We start from the raw sequence: 22455 nt of genomic DNA, 5'->3' as shown, positions 1-22455 counted from the left end.
GACCATGACTTTTAAAATGTAATATAAAAATATTAATATAGTCAAAACTGCATAGGCAACGAAAATAAAATTAAATAATAGGTCAAACAATTGCCAAGTTTTTTATATTTTTTATTTTTATTTAAAGAAGGATGACATTTCAAGCTAGTGCACTTCATCAGATTGTACAGTTTACAACTAACTGTACGATCTGATGAAGAGCACTAGCTTGAACCGTCATCCTAATTTAAATAAATAAAAAAAACTTGGAGATTGTTCAACTTATTATTTAATTTTCTCATAATGTAGTACCCATAACTCCAAAGCATAGAAAGTGATTTTTTTGGTTTCATCAGCACAAATATCATACTGAATGAATAGCATTCTGAATAAGGCTTTGTATGTTCATGCCCAGCTGACCTAATAAGTTCTGGTATTGAGTGAAAGGTTGGAAATGATGTGCACAACACGTTAGGGTATGTGATCTAGATGCTTCTTGTTATTAGTTGCTAGTTGTTGTTCTTACAACTGTTATATAACACTCCATACAGACCTTTACATAACAAGTAGGGAACATTTTATAACTTCTGATATCTTCCACTGAATTTTTAAGTCATCACATTAAATAAATATTTTACATAAAGCTAAAATTGAAGTTTCACAAAAGCATGCATATTTTAGAAACTTTAAATTTTAAATATTTTCAATAACATACACACCTGAACTTGGATTTTAGGTATAATTTCTCACATTACCTTACACTTAACAAAATGCATAATAAACACTTCATAAACAATTTAAATTAAAAATAAACATACCAATATATTGTTACTTCACAATTCATTAAAATTAGTTTTAAAACAATAATATACCAAAATTTGACTTTTCAAAATATGAAATATCCTCTAAATTTACTTGAATCAATTCCCATAGAACTGCATCTAATTATATTAATGTCACAATTTTATTAGCATCTACAGTTTAAATACACACATTAAAAATATTAATAGTAAAAGAAAAAGAATGTTGATAAGATAGATAAAAGACTGCTGCTAAATCATCAAAATATCAAATATAAGAATGAACCAAATAGCATATATGTCTACATAAATATAATAGTACAATCTGTTGTATGTCCATGTAACTACTTTGCAGGGTGTGGATTTAGCCAGTCAAAGGAAACAGGGAGGGAAACAAAGGCATCAGCACTTTTCAGGACCCATGAAACAGACCTTGAATTAAATTAAATCTGGGAAAAGGTTGCAAGCAAAACAGTAGAAAAATATTGATGATTCTGCAATAAGAGTTCAGACATAAATAAAAAAAGGGTAAAAAATAAGAACCAAAATATTTGCTGTAAAAAATATGGGTTTAATAATTTATAATTTTGGGAAATGGCATCAAACAAAGAATATTGGTGCATGAAAAAAATTCAAATAGAAACATGGAAAATTAAAATAGAAGTCTGAATTGAACTAAGTTTGGGAAAAGGCCACAAACAAAGGGAAGAAAAATATGAATAAAAGAATAATGAAGAAATCAGATAATGAAAAGAATTCAAATAAAAACACAGAACGAAAAAAACGAATCTGAGAAGCTAAATTAAGACTATTTGCTTTAAGATAGCTTTGATATACAGAAACATCTGTTAGCTGAGTTCTTGCACATATCTTAAAATATAACGTTCATAAATGGAAACATCGGCTCATACATGTATTGTTTGTATGTTTCAAAATATTTACCAAAGGTAAACAAAGAGTTATCTGCACCTAGCCATCATCCACTTAAAAATAAAAACTCAAAGCCATCCATTGTCATTCAAATATTTATCAAGCCTTTCCTTAAACTCCCTTACATTAACTGCATCCATCACATCTGAAGGAAATCCATTCCAAAGGTCAACCACCCTTTCAGAAAAATAAAACTTTCTTAGCTAAAGATGTTTCTTACTCAGCTAAAACTTACACTTGCATCCCTTAGTCCTACCATTCTCACCATTAAGTATGAAAAAATATGACGAGTTTGAATGAACTTCATTTATAACAACCTTGTACTTTCTTCCGTCCATCAAGATTTCTGTATAATGAGCCAACCTATCCCCCACTAATGTTAGTAGGTTCCTACCAATTTTACCATAATTTATTCTGTTATAATAATTTCTCTATGATCTTTATAACTAACCTGAGAGTTTTTTGTAATCTCTGAATGGAGTCATAAGCTGTTGGATGATTCCGTGTACGTAGAAACATTGTGAGTTCTTTCAACAAGTTCTGACTAGGTGCAAAAAGTCCTGTGGCTAACCACATCAGTTCCCATCCTCGTTCTTCACTGATTCTGAAATCGAAAAATAAATTAGATATTCATATATACAGATTACTTTAATTATGCCAATGTACTGCAGTTATACAACTGACATTTTTAGCTCACCCCTTCCTCTTTCTCTATGTATGTTATCAAAACTTCACAAAATACGATAAAAAAAAACCTCAAACAGTGACATCGAATATTAGAGCTAGGTTTTTGAAGATGTCAGCCAGTTTATTGATTAATAGTATTAGCACATATATATGCTCTCTTTCTTACAAAACCAGATATGTTTCTATACTACTTTACATTTCTACAAGTATGTTAATATATATTCAGAAGAAACAGCATTCAACTGATATATATATATGTGCATGTGTATTTCTTTATATATATTTATATGTAAAGTCCAATTTTTTCAGCAGTAAACTCTTTCGACTCTTATCAAATCTACTAAAAAAATGTTTATAGCTAAATACCAACCTTTGTTTGTTGTTGGTTAGCTGCTTCATAATTTGACAGTATATTTCATCCTTTAAAATTTCCTATCAGAAAAAAAAAATTATTACAACATCTTCAACTGTTTTCTATAGTAAAAAGCTGAGAAGTTTCATTTAAAATAAAGCTATTAAAATCTATACAAGGATGTGTAAAATAAAACAGCTATTCAGCATGTATGAATCCTTATAATTTGAGTAAAACACAATGAAGGAATAAAATATAAACACAAAATTGTTATCTGTTATTTTTATAGAACTGATATCTTGAATTAAATTAATAGTCCAGAAGAATTAGAATTAATTCTTAAAATTCCTATACACTTAAACTATCATAAGATTCCAAGTTCACTCCTATATTATCAGAATACTAATCCAACATTTTAAACACTCTAGAGAAGTAATAATCATCCAAACCTATGTTTCATATGATGAGTTATGTACGTTCACACTGTTTTTAGGAATTACTTTTATACTATATGATGAATTTATCCATAAGGATTCTCTTTCAGTTTGTATATTTCAAAATATTTACCAAAGGTACACAAAGAGTCATCTGCACATAGCCATCACTAATTTTGAGCTGATAGTCTAGAGAGCTGACAGCTAGTCAGCTGTAACTACCATCAATGCTTGGGCTACTCTTGACAAAATCGTGGAAATTGACTGTCACTACCTCAAAGTGTGGAGTGTGTTTTTGTGGAAATTGGACATGAACCATGAAAAACAGATTCACAGTCTGAGCATGCAAACCATTACCTCATATGCCAGGCCCCTTATAGTGGCAAGAAGTAATGTCTTGATTTTATGGTGAAAAACAACCAAGACCTCATTGGGACTTCACTTTCTACCTTAAACTTGATTCCATATAAAACTAAAGTATTTGACAAGTCTGTGAATTTATTTAGCTTTCTTCACTAAAGTTTTTTTCTTTTTCAAGTTCTTGTTTAAGTATTCATTGGAATCCATCTCTAGTTCTATTTTCAGTTTCATCTACTTAATGTCAAAACCTGCTTGAATAAATTAACGAATTTCCATGAGGTTCTTCTGAGACAGTGCTGAAAAAATCTTTATATATTTATTTAGGGGGGTGTATAGATTAAGTAAATGCAACTTAAGAGCTGTACAATGGACAAAGGTATTTATTTTCTTCACATGAACATCACCTTGACTCTGACTTGTCAGAGTGAGTCAGACTGAACTGCAGTAATTCACAGACATATCTTTAGTGCAAAAACTTTAGTAACACATCAATTTTTGTGTACAAAATACTTGTAGTGTTTATTAAAAGATTTGTCACATTTCCTGAGCATTGTTTAAGTAAATTCAGAAGTATAGTCAATATTACTACTCTAATACATGGTTAGTCCAATAGACTGACCCTATGCACACTCAATAACTGCCAATATGCTGTCTTTCCATTTGTAGACAACATGCAGTTGTTGTTTGCCTGATTTCATCTTGTACAACCTGTTGGTAAAGCTTAGCCCTAGGTTTTACCTTAGTAACATCTTTCAAGTTGTTGGTCAGCCATATAAATTCAAAAACATACACTAGCATGCAAATTTATTACAATTACCTGTTGTTGTAATAGTTTTAATTTATAGTGGCCATAAAATAAAACCACAGTAGTTTTAAAGGTTGGAAATAAACATCAATATTCATAAGTTATTGATTTTCTCATTTTATTCTTCATTTTCATATATTAAACACTTTTTGTAAACTTTAAGAGAGAAGCAATAAGTAGTAACAAATAAATAAGTGCAGTAGGTTTTATAATAAATGTTCAAGATGTCTAATCTAAATACAAAGTGGTACAGCAGTCACATATGATTGCCTTTAGTTTTAACACCAATAATAATGACAAAACTGCAACATTTTCACATTTCAGTTTTTCATGCAGATACATATAGGTATGTGAGGGATAAGTTTTTTTTTTTTTCAAAAATATTGTTTAGTACAGCTGCAGTATTCAAATATTACATACCTTAGTATTCCATGGTATATATATTTATTACTTACAAGATTCACGATTTTCTCTAAATTCTGATTCTGATATGGTAATGATCATATGATAAGTTTAACCTAAAATGTTACTTTATGTGGATTGACCAGTCAAGGAAATAATCTACTGTTTTGTGGGATAGTTTTGTTGTGTTATTCTTGACCTCGTGTTTGAGAGACACCTTACAGCTATCACATGGTGCTCTTTTCAGTCAGTTAGCTGCCAGGACATTATATTTTATAACATATAGTTTTTGCAATTTTTTTTAAAGAAATTCAGATTAAACTTGGATGAGAACAGTTTGTTTTCAAATAGAGTCAAAACTTGCTGTGGAGGTCCAGTCTTTGTACCACCTTATTTATTTCTGCTAAGCATAGGTGCTGCAGTTCAACTCATCTCAATTATTTACACTTCCTTTCTTTATATATTTTATTTGCACCAGTTCAATGATGTATGTGGTTACCTTTGTCGTTCAGTTTATGTTACTACAATAAATCAAGAGTTTTGTTTTTACTTAGATTTCAACACCACAACTTGTTTCTTTTGTTTTACCTGAAACAAATTACTGCATCATCTTTCTACAAATTATATCCACAAATATTTTGTTTTTGTGGAGATCAGGTGAAAGTATAACATTGAATTACCACACAGCTAATACAGTGTGGTGTTGCAACTAAGGTACCAAAATAAAGATAATGAACATCCTTTGACAAAGCTAGATATTTACACGTTGTTAGTTGGAGTTTAAGAAAAATTGCAAAATACCTCAGTTGTTCACCAAATACTATGAAGTACACATTGGAAAGATACAAGGAAACCCTTTCCTATAACTTCAGAAAAGGCAGAGATAAAATAGTTTTCTAAATGACATATTTTTACATATCTAAAAATTAGTTTACTGAAAAACTAAAGGAAAAATTGTGAAAAACCTTATTGATGACATTAATAAATCCTGTATAGATAAAGTTTCAAAGAGTACAGTCTCAAGAATGTGGTCTTTTGTTTGTTTGAAGTTAAACACAAAGCTACACAAAGGTGCTCTGTTCACCACTGGTATTGAAACTTGGTTTCTAGCGCTGTAAGTCTGTAGACATACCACTGTGCCACTGGGAGGCATGGCCTGTTGAAAATAGTAGCAACAAAAAACCCCTACTGTACAAAGATACTAGATTTTGTAAAAGAACATGTATCCTGGTCTTTGGAACAGTGGCATAAAATGCTTTGGTCAGAGCACTCTAAATTTGAACTGTTGGTTTCTAACAAACATGTATATAATTGCCAAAGAGTCAATGAGAGGTTGCAGTAGGAATGTCTTGTGATAATAGTCAAGCATGTAGGAGGCTCAGTAGTAGTTTGGAGTGTAGGATTTGTGAATAGCACTGGCCATCTTCACAAAATTGATGGAATCATGGATCAGCATAAATACCACATATTAGTCTATCATGCTATACTCTCTCCAAAGAAGCTGATTGGGCAGAATTTCATATTTCAAAAATGATGAGCTTATTTGGCAATGAAAGAATGGAGTATGGAATCCAGTTGTGTGCATCAAAGACAAAGTTAACAATGACCAATTTACAGAAGGTGCAGAATCTAAAGATGAGAATAACAACTGGTTTAGTTTGGTTTGTTTTGAATTTCACACAAAACTATATGAGGACTATCTGCACTGGCCATCCTTAAGTTAGCAGTGAAAGACTAAAGGGAAGGCAGATAGTCATCACCATCCACCACCAACTCTTGAACTACTCTTTTATCAACAACTAGTGGGATTGACCGTCACATTATAACTCCTTCATGACTGAAAGGGCAAGTATGTCTGGTGGGATAGGGATTTGAACCCATGACCCACAGATTGCGAGTCAAGTGCCCTAACCACCTAGATATATGAATAACAACTGGAGGAGCCAAAACAACACATCGTGACATCCTATACATTGACTTGTTTTGAGCAGCATTACTACAAGATAAAGGATTCTAGTCAGCCAAGCACTACACAGAGCATTTACAACCATATCTCATCCACTGTATCAGCACTTGAGAGAGAGAGAAGGGGGGACTGACAAACAGCAATAGAGACACTGAAATTTGTCAAGTTAAGAGTCTTAAAACACTTTTAACAGGAATAGTGATCTCTCTGAAAGTATCAGAGAATGTATTTCTATCTAAAAACCAGAAATAATAAAGAAGAAGTGTCCATCTTCAAAAATCACACAGTACTAATCTTCAGAAACTACAGCTTTAGTTACATATTTAATTTACTTATATAATCATCTGATTCTATATACTAATTATCTACTTTGGCCTACATGCTGATTATCTACTTATTACACTAATATGATTTTCTAAGCCTACATGTACACTTCAACCTACGTTTTTAATGGCTCCATCAAATATGCAGTCGGTTAAATCATTTCCTCCTCGAGTTTTTCTTGAAGGAAGGTCACCCATATATTTCAAGATAGGTAATAATGTTAAAGTACACTGGAATAACATAATGTACATGGGAAACACATTTAACTCTGGTCACTTAATACTGATGTTAATTTTATGATAAAAACTTACTTCAGAAAAAACAATGTGAACAAGTATCATACTATCCGATACCTCTCACCATGAAAGACTAAAAAAACATTCTTTTAAAAAATATTAATACCCTTAGTACCACATCAAATTATTTCAAGACTTAGTAATTACCTCATGAATCTAAAGAAACAGATAGTTCTAACACTTGTACTGTTTCACATTTTCATGAATAAGTGACAGAGAAGTTCAAAATTGAAAGCTATACTCTGATATACTCTTTAAGATGAGTGACAGACTGTTCATATCTAAAACTACATACTTACACATTCCCAAAAATTGGTAACAAACTTGGTCAGATCTAAATATATGGTGGTGGAAAAATTAACTGCACCACTAATTTTTTCCCAATTTTCTTCAGAACCATCATCTGTTTTGAAGTCCTAATGCATGTACGTGTAAATGTGTTTTGTGGATGATGTAATACCATCTAATTATTACATCAGCAGCTTTATTAGCTGTCTGGATATTCTTCTGGCTATATGTTGAGGTTCTTACTGAGAGTCAGTTTAGATGCATATCTGATACAATGTGCATGTGATGCTACCATGGCCTAGAGTTACAAGTTAACTCCACAGAAAAAAAAGTCATTGTCTTTTTGAGCAAAGAGGGATTTTAGACAAGGCAAATTACTAGAAGAATTAAATTTAACAAGTCTACTGTGAGTTGCTGGGTGCTGAGATACAGAGAGACTGGCTGTGTAAAGTCGTGGAAGTGACTTCTCCAGTAGCTGGTGATCGTGTTCTGAAATGCGTGAACTTGCAGAATCATTGACTGTCCTCTACATATCTCAAAAGAGCATGGTAGGAAACTTCAGGGGCTACTGTCACCATGCGCATTGTCTGGTCTCGCTCATGTTCAGCCAGTTTCCCAGCAAGATGGTCAAGAAAGAAACATGCCTTTACTAACAAGATGAAGTTCAACTGGGCCAAAGACCAGGCTGACTGAAGCAATGTGGAGCAAAGTGATCTTCTTAGATGAATCAAAACTTCAACCTGTATGGGTATGATTGGATGCACTTTGTATGATGTCGATGTGGAGAAGGGTTTCATCCAATGTGTTTGAATATAATTGAGAAGCATCCACAGGGTCAGGTGATATAGGGATTCATCTCTGGCCAGAGTGTAGAATGCCTGCATTTTGTAAAAAGCACTTTTAATGCTAACAAGTACATTGAGATCCTCAAGTCCCAGTTAAAGTCAACAATTTGGGATCACTTCTGACCAGTGCACATTCCAGGAAGACTCTTCTCCATGCCACAGGGCTAAAAAGGTAGGTAATATTCATACACACTATGCAAAAGATGTGAAATAAAGAGGAAATTTCACTCAGCATGTATCAAAAAGACATCTTAAGATTTATTTCATTGCTTCAGGTGAAGGGCTATCTTCAAAGGGAGAGGGTCAAGACACTATACTAGCCAGGCGACAGCTCAGATCTCAACGCTATTGAAAACTGCTGGAAGGTAATGGGTAATAAAGTGTAAGAGAAGAAACTGAGAAGCACTTTGGGATTGCAGGAAGCCCTAATCTGCATGTGGCATCATGAACTCATCCCCTTCCTAAATTTGGTCCCTCATGCACCCTATGCCACAGCATTGTCAAGTAGTTATAAAGGCCAGAGGGAGCAATTCAAATATTAAAACAAGAAACTGACTCTATGATCTCTTTTTTTATCAATTACATTAGTGCCATTATCTTTAAATCTAGGTTTTCTTACTCATTTTTGCATTTGCCAAGTATTTGTTGACCATCTACTGTAATACATTTGTCACGATTGGCTTGTTAGTAAAGATGCATATATATGTTTGGATGACAGAAATATGAGTCAGCTTACACCACACAATGTCCATAACCGTTTTACACTAGTTCTCACACTTCCAAAATGCACAATCTCATAAAACATTACAGGAACTAAGAAAAGTGTGAAAAAATTAGGGTGATGCAATAATTTTTTCCTCCACTGTACATTATAACACAATCCCTATGATGACTGACAGAACTGTCTACATCTAAAACAACATTATGACACAATCCCCCCAAGACAAATAATAGAACTGTTCATATTTTAAACAACATTCTGATACACTTTTCAAAGTTGGTAACAAACCTGGTCACATCTACATTTTGACAAACTCTGAAAGGTGAGTAAAAGACTTGTTTAGATCTAAAACTACATAATGATACATTTCCCACAATAACAAAATTATTCACATCCAAAACTATATTCTTACATAATCCCAAAGTGAGTGACAGAGCTGCTTACATCAAAAACTACATTATGACATGATCCCAAAGACAAGTGACAGTTGTTCATATACGAAAAACAAAAATAATCCTGACACACTCTCCAAAATGGGTAACAGGTGGTATCACATGTAAAAACATATTCTAGCGTGCCTCTTCAAGGTGATTGACAGAACTCTGGATAAGAAATAAATTTACTTTGGGAAATGTCATAATATAAGTAAATAAAATAGACTTGTTTACTTCTCTAGATATGCTCTGACACACTCCTTAAGATTATAATAGTAATTAAAAGGGCTCAGGTATATATAGGCAATTTTTTATAAATCCTATATGGTCTTTAAAGTGATCCACAATGCAAACTTGTTTCTAATTGCTGTATTTTTCAAGATGAGTAATACACTTGATCATATCTGAATGCATACATTGATATACTGCTGAAAATAAGTAACAAATTCATTCATATATTCTGACATACTCTTGCTTTTAAATTAAAGAAAAAAAAAAGGATATCATTAAATGCAAAACAAGCTTCTTGGGCCAGCTCTTCTAAAATTAGTAGTTTTTTAAGAAGAGGTTGTTTAATAGGCTCTTTTGAATGTTCCCACAAGTGTTCTGTATCATGACGACGAGCTAACAATAGGGTTGAGCTTCGAGGAACAGATTTTTTTGGTGGAGGTCTACAAAGGAAAAACAAACAAAAGCTTTATATATTCATTACTGATTGATAGATTTAGATAACTTTAAACTGTTTTTTACTGTACAAGTTAATAATTATGTAAGTTTGAATTATGTATTATGTTCTTTCAAATACATGTTTAGCAATACCAAGATGCTGTAAAAAATTAATGAAAATAAATTTCACAACTTTATTACCAGCAATTTCAGTAAATACATAAAAAAATCCACCGAGCAGTAAATTCTAACTTTGTTCTTCATGTACAACCTGCACTCCTGAAAACAAAATAATGTTTACAAAAGTATCTATGAGTTTGGTGAAACTGAAGCTTTTATTTTGTTGTCTTTACAAATAAATCATACAAGATATAGTAAATGGCATACACCTCGAGAATACAAGATTTCTCTGAATTTTTTTGGGAGTAACTTCTATGCAGACATATCTTACCAGAAGTGAACTGAAAAATGGTTTATTTCTAAAGTATATGGGGTTTCTCTACTAATTCTATGAAACCTACTTGCAAGGTAGTTGAAGAAAAAATATTTTAAGAAGGAAGCTAAGAGACATCTATTGCTCTCCAAAAACGAACAATACAAGTCCTAGAGACTAAGCTGTTGACCAAAATAACTATTCTTTCATTTCTAAATCTTAAACAATTCTAATAAATTTGGAAACAAAAGAATAATTTGGGAAAATAGATGCACAGAAAAAAATTTCTAGCTATTTTTTATAATATGTCGGATGAATGTTTTACCAATGATGCTTGTAAATGAAAGTATATACATTTGTAAGTGTAACTTACTACAAATGGAAACAAGGAAGTGTGCTGACACTCTTTATCACTAAATTCAGGACTGAGGAGCAAGCTACATTTTGAAATTGTTTATTGAAAATTTTCACTGTATAAACTAATATGAAATTTTGATTCATATTTCAAACACATGATTTATAATATACAATGATAATGTGTGATGCGTCTCAGAATTTATATGTAGGTGTTCAGTTTAGAACTTTAAATCTTTGTTTTGTAGTAAGTTATGGTTAAACTGAGTTCAAAGAAAATATTTTCTGTGAGTCAGGGAGAGTTCTGATATGTAGAAATGCTTTCATTCTAATTTACTGTTGGTTTTAATTCAACTATGAATTTAGAAATGTGTGTTATCCGAATTACGTTTAATAGGTTTTAGAGATACCTCCTATTTAAAGCAAATGAACCACGTAAGATATTTAACTACAAGTATTTCTGTTTAGTGTATACCAATGTGCTTCACATAAGATGATTTGCAATCAAAATACTTGTAAATCCATGCATGATTATATTCATGTAAAAAGCAGTTTGATTATTTTAATATGTCTGTTTAAACGATCATTTCTAAATTCAAAATGTCCAGTGATATGTTCCAATTGGTTTTTTAATGTAGCAATGGTGCTAAAAGACCACTGTGCTGTTTTTTAAAATTGTTAACTTGTACAGGATGTTATGCAGGTTATTTGTTAGATGTATTTAATGTTTAGAAACTATTGAATGACTAGTAGAGTTTTGAAAGTTCTAGGTTATATACAACAAAAACAAGTTATGGCTACTTCAGAGAGCAATCATAGTTACACAAAGGGCTATCTGCACTCTGCTCACCAAAGGTATTGAAACCCAATTTTTAATGTTGTAAGCCTTCAGAGTTACCACTGAGCCACCAGAGAGTGAGAGCAATCTCAGCAAAATATTTGTGTAATGCTGAAAAAGTTTACTGTAATATTCTGAATGTTATTTTAATTTTAATGGTGAACACAGGTGGAATATTCTAAGGTGAAAAGAGTTAATATTAGATAGAAGTGAAGATTTTTATTTTGTAATAAAGATTTAACGATCTACACTTTCAAAATATAAAACTGCTTTTCATTGATTTACTTTTTGTATTATTAGAGAGGTACTACATAAATTAAAAAAATAATGTTTTTGAATTAATCTAATGCTACACAGTACCTATTTTGTGGTATTAAAACCAACAACTTAAGCTGAACAAGCATAGAAATGAAACCCATGAAGCTACAGGCTAAACTTCAATATCTTCTGTATGACTAGAAATTGAATATGTTACTGGCACCCTACTGATTACATTATACACTTGTTTTCAATATTGCTCATGAGAATAAAAGTATGCCAGTGACAAGCCAAAGTAAATTATGATAATACTGAAAACTCCAAATTGTAGTTTATAATACCTGACAAAAAAGTATGTCTTCTAATACATGTAATGTTAAAGTCATGAACTGCATTTTAACAGAGCAGACAAGTTATGCCAAAGGTTATTTATCATGACCACGTGTCAAAACACAAGGAAGGCAACCTATTAGTTATCTGCAAAAATAACTAAGGATTATTCAGACACAGAATCTGGTATGAAAAAAGATTTAACCAATAATGTGACTCCTACCTTTAAGCTCCTGCAACATCAGCTTAAGAAAAAGAAACGAACCAACTAGTGCAGTAAAAGACCTCCAAGATTAATACCCAGAAGATATGGAGGTCTGAGATAGCAACAGTTCAATTAATAATAATAAAAAAAAACTATCACAAAAAGTTTCTCAACCTACTGTCATGAAAAATGACAGAGAAGACACTTTTGACAAATTTGATTCCTGAACTAATTAGAGAAATGTATAATAATAACAAAAATTATTCAAAGAATTTTAGTATTTAGTGAGTATGGGTTAATAATGGACATTAATAATTTATATTTTCTAAGTTATTTCTTGCTATAAGTTAGATATATCTTCTGATACAATATATTTATTACTCTTTGTAACTCTGTTTCACAAATTTTGATAATACACATCTTGTAGTATTAGGTTACGAGTTTATCAAAAGAATGTTGGCTTTATCAAGATGTAAGTATAAAAGAAACTATAAAAGTATGTAAGCAGTGTGACTTGTATGTCAAAAGTGTTTAAGTGAGTTATTGTAAAACTAAGTAGTTAGTGAGTATGACAATTGTTGCTGATATTAGAGAGCTTAAGTTCAAGTGTACAACTTTTGGAATATTATTCACTTCTGTGTAAACAAGTTATATATAACCCAGTGATACCAGCCAAATTTGAACAAATGAATACTTTGAATTAATCCCTGTTTTAATTTAGGTAAATTGTTATGATAAACTGTACAAAAGTGAATTAGTATACGTAATCATTCTTAAGAATATGTGACAATTTCTTTGTCCCCAACCCAGAGAATCCACTCACCATGTTTCGAAATGTAAAAGTCAAAATAAGTAAAAACCGTATAGCTAGTTAAAAGTAAAGTAACTAAGTTTTGACCAAGGTATGAATCAGTAGAATATGAACTTGAATTTATAGTTAACAAATGTTCAAAGTATATATATATGCTGTGCCCATCACAGGTATCAAAACCCAGTTTTTAGCATTATAAGCTTTCATGTTTACTGCTATGCCACTAGAGGGCTCCTTCATTAAGATATTTCAGTAGTAGACGTTTTGCAGATGGTCTTTTCAAATTTAAGACTTTCACTTAGTGACAGAGTATGATTCACTGTATAGATACATTTATTCCTTTACTCTCCCTGTTTCCTTTATTAAGTTTTTAAATTGTTTTTTATACTCTTTCTTGAACTTTATTAATCTCAGTTCTGTTTCTAAATTGTTACATTTCTTTACTAAATCAGCTAGGGTTTCTTTACACTGCTTTTGTGATTTTACTTTGGTGATTTTTTACATATGATCACAGTGCAGTGTCTATTAGTACAATGCAGTTTTCATAGTTGCTGTACCACAGTTTTTAGAATTTAGAATTAATAAATATAACCTAATGTAGGATAGTAAACATCTTTAACTCAATTTTATTTACTTTAAGTTTCCATTACGCTAGTTCTTCTGTGAAATGAAACGTTTATGGTTAATAAAATAGAGTTGGGTTCTAAGACTTTAAATCCAGACCTAATAGTCTGTTTCTTCCTCCTTGTAAAACACTACACTTCGCTTTCCCTTTTAAAATTTACTAATTTACAAATCCAGTACCTTGCTTGTTAAAAAGCCTCTCAGACCAGTCACAATCCTACTTTATACACCAATGAAATTTTGATCAAAATTCTTAAAATTTGTGAATTTTTAATGATTTATGGTATCTATTTTTTATGAATAATAGTGTGAGATTTTCATTAAAGGTTCATTGGAACATGATGTTAACCTACAATTTCTTCTGATGTGCCTGTGAAACTGCACAAGGATTGTGCTAAGCTTTTAAAAGCTTACAGCTCATTTGAAGAGGAACCAACACTTCAAAGCACTTCTTAACTATATAAAATTATTTAGGTAAGTCTTCAAAATGAATTTGTTCAGTTTTTCGAGATAAATATAACCATTTTCACTGAAACAAAATTGAACGTTCTGTAAATTTCATAAAATTGAAAGTTTTTTTATCTTGGTTTTCATACACATACATTTTTCTTTTTTAATAAGGGTATTTGCATGTGTGTGTGATTAGTCGCATCTAAATTCAGCCTCAGAACCTAACTTCCTGCTATAAATGATTAGTGGAACATGTATTTCAAAAGCTTAATATTTCTCAGAAGGATATGTAAACATAGATTTCTAAAAACGATCTTACCGGAAGTGATCAATGGCATACTCTTCAAGAGTATGAGATTTATCTGAAGATTCTGCATTACCAGACTGGCTGGAGAACAGTTGTCTGCTCTGTTCAGCACCTTCCTGGGTGAACAGCACTATAATCTTGGGAGGTGGTTTGGTGAGTGTAGGTAAGACATACACAGTTTCACAACGAAAATCTCCCTTCTTTCCAGTCTTATCCAAGTGGCCAGAACACCAACTATTAGAGGCTACTGTGTCACCATTAGAATCTTCTTCTAAAACAATTAGATCACCTTTGTTGAAAGACAGACATGACGAGTTTTCTCCTGTTATGAAGAAACATAGAAATTATTATAATTGGAAACTGAAACAAAACCTTAACAAGAAGAGTATTAAATAAAATGTACCAGAAAAAAAACATACTTAAAATTTATTAAGTAAATAAAAATAACTTTACATTTAAGATGAATACCAGAATAAAAAGGAAACATTTATCCAAATAGCCTTTCATTAATTCTTTCCTAATAAGTTTAAATTGAAAATACGTTGAATGTAATGTCCACATAAGAACCAAAATCATAAAAAAAAGCTTAAGTACATACTGGTCCTCCCCTTTTTACAGGACACATTAGTAAAATGCTAAGCTCCAAGAACATTTGAATCAGCCATTATTCTGCAAGACATGATACGCAAGTATACTCAACAACTTGTAGTTCACATTTCATCCATTTTTTCCTACAGAATGAATAACAGTTCTCAAAGGTTCTTTTGTAATATCAGTAATTGCTCTTTGTCACATTAAACATTTTTAAAATTTATAACATTGACTAATTGTATGGATGATCTAAATGTTTGGAATGAATTTAATGTGCTTATCAAAACAACCTGTAATTTTTCAAGACATTAGTGTAAATGTTCAAATGGTTAAAAAGTGGTTTATTTTCATCCACACCATATAAAAATAATTTTTCCTGCTATTTGGGTAATAGAAATTTGGCAGATTTGAGTGCATGTGGTTTAAAATGTTTCCCTAATGTGAGCACCTGTTTGTCTAGTTCCAACAGTGGCTCCTCTTTTACCATTAAGTGGCATAAATAATGGAGTTTTGAATATACTGTAATATTATCTACTGGAAGAAATTCGTCATTTACTTGAAGGGGAGTTGAAGGGATGTGTTTTGTGCCTTACATTTGTCCGTGATTTCTACTTTTCATCTAAACTGTGTATCAAAATGATTAAACATTTGGAAAAAACTTACTACAGTTTCATTATCCAACATTACTGAATCTATAGCATCATCTAGGAATATTATCCAAATTAACACAAATAACAGGATGGGATTTGCAGATCACCCATAAGAAGTAAGGATAAATATGTAAACTAGAGGATTAATACCATTGGCTTACAGTTTAGGATCTCCTGACAACATACTAAACTCATGGACTCCTTTTCACAGAAGTTAACATTTTCCTAAACTGAAAATGTATTTCTCATAGATACTTACCTCTTCTCACAAAATAGTTTTTCTCAATTAGTACTGCCCTCTACTGGTGCAAATTTTCAATGCTCACCACCAGCATTCCACCTCCCGCTTCTGCATATCTACATGTAAATGATTATGCAGCAGCTCTCCATCAATAGGAGCGTGACACAACCCCTATTGCAACCAGTGCACTCTCCACATTTGCACTCATTAATCACTTTGAGATTTGTCAGAAGGTACACCGCATATCACCGGAAATGGGAAGGCTGGGTGGGAAATGTAAGTGGAGGCAAGTATCCATCGGAAATATATTTTCAGTTCAGGAAAATGTTAACTTCTGATACTGTATCTTACCTTCGCTCATAAAATAGCAAGAATCCCACACTGAACTGGTGGAGGGCCACTGAAAAAAATGATCTCCCTTTAGGAAGCACCCAAAGAGAGACCATGAGGTGTGGAGCCAAAAAATAAAATATCACACCTCAGTGGGAGATCACACCACATCTGATCCAGGTATATTCTTTGCTCCTTTGTGACTGTGTTGCAAACATAAAAGGCAGAGAAACATGAAGGAATCCTATAATACATATTACCAATTATTGGGACCCCTGGGTGTCAAAAGGCTAGGGCGCAACAGACAATAGTGGTAGTTCAACCTATCGAACACCTGGCAGTATCTGGAATTGTACATCAGTTCTGTGGTAGGCAGAGGATCTCCTACCTATTCACCTCAAAACGGGAATTAGTAGGGAAGATGAGCTGTCATACCAAAATCCATCTCCACTTGTATGCATTTCCAATCCAACCAACATCTGATCCACCGAGAACTGACATCCAGCAGATGGTAGGAAAGAGGAACGCCCCAGTGGGATGAAATTTCTGGTCCAAAACCTCGCAGCATTGTGTACAGTTCTTCCAATCTGCTGTAGAAGGAGGATATCTGGCAATACACAAGTGGGAATACCAGTGCTGCATCCAGCTACAACCAACACTAGATCTGCCGAGAAACGACATCCGGCAGACAGTAGGAAGAGGGACTGTAAACCTTGGGTGCATCTCCAGTCTAAAACCTGGCAGCATTTGGTATTCAGTCCTTGGTAGGAGGAGAGATACTCGCCATAACACACGAGGACTTACTTAGCTGGATCATCTCCAACAAACACCTGACCTCCCAGGAACAGCATCTGGAGGATGGTAGGTAGGAGGAACATCTTAGTCTGACAAGCAAAATGCAAAATATATATAGTTGTGACTTTGTGGAGTACTTGAACCAAATCCTGACAGTATATGGAATTGTACATCAGGTCAGCAGTAGGAAGGGCATCATGCCATCAACACATGATTATAATCATGACAGGGCCATCTCAAACCAACACCAGACCAACCACGAATGTACATCCGGAGGATGGTAGGAAGGAAGAATGCCACGGTAGGAAAAAGCAATATGCCAGATATATATTTATAAATACGGCATAGTGCTACAACCAAAACCTGGCAGCATCTTGAATTGTACATTGCTACTGTCCTACTCTCAAATGAGTGGTATAATACATCACTCAGGAAGATAGGCCTCCATGGACCACCACCCCAGTGGCTAGGAATTGGTAAGTGGCAAGAAATTCTATACTCCACTAGAAGAAAGGAGGGAAACATGTACTGGAGAGTCCGGAGGACTGCATCACCAGAGATAGTGCAACGGGTGACTGCGAGACCCTATGTCGACAGAATCAATCAACCAACACCCAGCAGCATCTGGAAATGCATATTAGGTCTGCGATAGGAAGAGTCTTAACTCCACAGAGCATCAGATATGGGCAGCAATTCCTGTCTGCTTATCTCGTGTGTATCCATGAGTGTACGGTCTGGGATGAACATATTTATGAAGCAAAATACCACTAGAGAGAACTACTAGTGTTCCACGGAACACGCCATCTCTATGGTGTGTGTAACCAAATCCTGCAATGTAACTGTTTCAGCATAGATGACAATTGAACAGAGACACACAACCAACATCTGGAGGCATCTGGAATTGTACATTAGGTCCACTGTAGGAAGAGCTACAATGTAATTGACATCAAGCACAGTCACAAGATGGACAATGCAGGTTTTCAAAAAAAAAGAATACCTGGTCAGGCACCACTTGCCACAGAGTGGGATCCACTGTACACTAGCAAAAAGGCCCCTGTAAATAAAGAAATAATAAAAACATAGTAAAGAAAAACTAAGTCTGTAGTATAAAGAAAAATGTCAACAAATTTATGAGCCAAAACAAGCACATCTGTACAGTACTAATGCCAATCTCGAGGTGATTAACAACTGCAAATGTGGAAAGGGCACTGATTACAATAGGGGTTGTGTCATGCTCCTAATGATGGAAAGCTGCTGCATAATCACTTTTGTCACCTAAACATCTAAATATTATACTTAAATAGATGACAAGTCAAAGTTAAAACAATCTTACATTTGTTAAAAAACTTAAAAACAAATACAAAACCCACAAGAACACCAGTACAAATGAAAAGAGTGTTATAATAACAGTTCATAATAAGCAAGTTCAATGTTTATACAAACATCATTTCAATTAAGACTTTGTACATTTGTAACCTGGCTGGCTTGCATGATGATCTCTGCTACAGAGTATTAATGAGAAGATGTAACTGAAATACTATTACATGCATTCTTCTTACTGGTAGCCTATATTAAGCTATTAAAGAATGATGTCAGTTAAAACATTATCAGTCTTATTGAGATGTAACATTTGATTGTGGTTTGAAATGTTTCCATACTAAATAGTCACATATTGCTACTGGCCACATTTTCTGCCAGCTAAGATGCTTTATACCCCAAGACTTGTTTACTATGATTAAGTCATGAATGACTGATATAAATAGTATTTCAACTGAAACTTTGTATGTTGTAACCCATATAGCTAGATGAGTTCTGGTATTGAGCAAAAGGCTTTTTAAGCTGTGACTTATAACAAATGAGATAAAGTTTAAATTATACTGTACAGCCTTCTAACTGGAAACACCATATTGGGCCATTAATGTGATATAAATTATTATCAATCTTATTGTGATATAGTATCATCCCATACTATTCTGTATTTAAAGACATAGTTTTGTCTAAGTAAACATTCATAAACAAAATCTTATTAAGTTAGTATCTAAACAGAAATGGCTGAAAATGTACAATCTATAACAATTGTACATGTAAATTCCATAATTTAACGTTCTATAAATGTGGTCTATCAGATCCAATGTTTGTACACGTGCACAAGTATCTAATATCATCCATTCTATGTGTCAGTTTATTATTTAAATGCATAATACTAAATTTTAAATGTATTTAAGTTTTATACAAGTAATTGGTTTGAAAAACTCATATTCACATGTAACTGTCAGTGTACATAAACTCTCAGTCCAAATCTAAAATAGTTATGAATTTAATAAGCACAATGAGGCTGTTGCACTTGCTATTATCAATACAAATTTTTATGTAGAATTTGGTCTTATTTTAAAAGAATATAATTCATTCCATAAAATTGTGAGAAACCTTAGCTGTGACATTTGAAATGTATTGTAGTCTCATATTAGCTTGTAAAACATCATCATTATTCAGTTAGAAATAAATCTTTATTTAAACATGGACTTGTTAATAATTATTCTTCATTTTTAGCCCTTGAGCTACAACAGAGCATTACTACCAATATTTGTTTAGTTACCATCACATCATAAGCGTTGAAATTAAGAGAACAAAAATGTATATCTATCTTCCACTCCTGAAAAGGTTTGTTAATTATGTTTTAGATTTTAATGTACTGTTAATGTTTAAAAATTGATCAGTAATTGGATGCAGCCTAAAATACATGAAAATTAGCAAACAAAACCTATATTTTAAAAAACTTTTTCTTACCTTGATTATCTTGCAGGGCAACAACATATTGTGAACGTGCCTTGAGACCATCCAAAAAGTACCCAATCAAGAATTCCATATCTTTGGCAGTAGGTGAACTAAACGTAAAAGCTTCGCCCCTGACTGTGTGAATTGTTACTTCTTGGATGAATGGCCGATTTCCTCTAAATTGATAAATATCCATAAGAAACTTATTTTTAGTTTGAATGATTCACATGATCAAGATACAAAATGAACTACAAAATTACTTTGAAACACAAATTTGAAAGAACAAAAGTAGAAAAATAATATTTTTTCTCCACAAAAGTGAGTTTGTTTGCTCATTGTGAAGACATGTGCCCTACCCACAGCAATTATCATAACCTAGTTTTTATCATAGGCAAGTACGTACAATGTATGAACAAAAATACAATTACACAATTTTTATACATGTAACATACTATTTATTAACAATATTATTTTGCACATACCATATTATTTTTAATTTATTAAGTTCCTCAGCAATCCAACTACAAAGAATAATAAACTTTACATCATTTTTGAGAACCTTGAAATATGTTTATCTAAAATATAATGTTACAACAAACATTTTTTATAATTCTCTCAAAATTTTAACAATAAACTCTAACACAACCATCTATGACTGATGCTTGTAATAAAATTCAAAAGTTCTAGCTAACTTCAGTCAAAACTTTTGCAATCACACAATGCCTTACAACATCTGTTTTATACACAACTGACATCTCAACTTGTCACAAGCCACTAAATGATTATTATGTAAGAAAAAAGTCAATAGTTTGGTATAAATGTCTAATTTACAAGTATTCTGTTGGTACAAGATTTTATAGTTCTATGTAATAAAAAAATGATGTATATATATTTCAGGGTTTCAATGAACTGCAATCATTAGGTTTCAACAAAACAACATTAATTGTAAACCTGAACCTCAGGTTTGAAAGAAAATAAAATAATTTTCCAAATCTCACAAAAAATCATAAGCATACTACACTTGAAATTTCAGTGGTACATAAACACTAAAACACTATAAGTTGCTACAGTAAAAATATTTTAATATTTCATAAAAACTCCAAACTGACATATTTAACACTGAAAACAAAATCTGGAATAACAAATATAAGTGGGAGGACAGAAATACTAATGTTTTATAATTGTTAATCCAAAGAACATTCAAAGTGTGTGTACAACAAAGAAAGTTTTTAAAAGCTCTTTACATAAAAAAGATGTAGTGCCTAAATCAGTAGAAATGTCACACAAAAGTTAAAAAAAATTAAACAGATAAGTTATCTCAGCTTAAGCTTTAATAAATGAGGACTGGTAAGATCAGTGACTAAATAATATTATCATAGTTAGTACTGAAGAATTATCTCATTGAAATACATAGAAGAAACTGAGATTTTAGACACCAATTTCAGACAAATAGGGTCAACATAAACAAAATGGCAAAAACATTTTGTACAGAGAAGGTGCTATTGTGTACAAAAATATTTTTTGTATATTCAAATAAGATTATTCTTATAAAAAAAACATTTTAGAATTTTTGACCATTCTCAGATAATTTCATGTAGATTATGGTTATATTTTATATTATTTCTGAAAAGAAACATCATCTGAAAAAATAAGCAATCACTGGAATTTCCTGATAACTTATAATAATAATAATACAAAATTCACAGTTTTGATTGTTCAAATGAATTTTGAACAGAAATGCATCTTCATAGAATACTTCATGACACATCAAAATATCTAAGAAATACAAGATGAGGTGAGTTTGAAATATGGGAGGGGGATCAAAAGTGAAGAAACCAATGTCAACATTATAAAAATTATATAGTATTGTGAATATTATATAAGAAGTAAACCTGAGTTAAATAACAGGATTTTCATGAACATGGCTTTATTATATTCTCGCTACATCTTTTTTAATCCACTAAATGAATTTTGTTTCATGTGAATATAACTTTATGGTCATAAAAGTCCCCCCTGAAGAATGACCACTTTAATATTGTACTTGTCTTAGTTTTTTATATTATTTTGTTTGTTTGTTTGTTTTCAATATTTTTTATGATTGTAGATAATATCAAACAAACCTACCTACTGACCTTAAAAAGTAAAACTAAAATACTGTTACGTCTCTGTTCGTT

At 32.2% G+C, this 22455-nt stretch overlaps 1 protein-coding gene across 1 annotated transcript in view; it reads right to left on the bottom strand.

Annotated features, from left to right (window-relative positions):
* The window catches only part of LOC106465573 (myosin-VIIa-like), a gene marked incomplete at its 5' end in the record, with an annotated part of 80977 nt that overhangs the window by 14493 nt on the left and 44029 nt on the right, over positions 1–22455 (bottom strand). Inside the window, 6 exons of the mRNA XM_022393495.1 lie at positions 2161–2313; positions 2767–2828; positions 7159–7250; positions 10128–10294; positions 14912–15221; positions 20294–20457. Coding sequence (XP_022249203.1) covers positions 2161–2313; positions 2767–2828; positions 7159–7250; positions 10128–10294; positions 14912–15221; positions 20294–20457 — 948 coding nt within the window. The remainder of the gene's footprint in view (positions 1–2160; positions 2314–2766; positions 2829–7158; positions 7251–10127; positions 10295–14911; positions 15222–20293; positions 20458–22455) is intronic.

This window comes from Limulus polyphemus, unplaced genomic scaffold (assembly GCF_000517525.1).
Source record: "Limulus polyphemus unplaced genomic scaffold, Limulus_polyphemus-2.1.2 Scaffold1987, whole genome shotgun sequence".
NCBI lineage: Eukaryota > Metazoa > Arthropoda > Merostomata > Xiphosura > Limulidae > Limulus > Limulus polyphemus.
The sequence above is the reverse complement of the archived record's forward strand: the minus strand, read 5'-3'. Positions and strand labels throughout refer to the sequence as shown.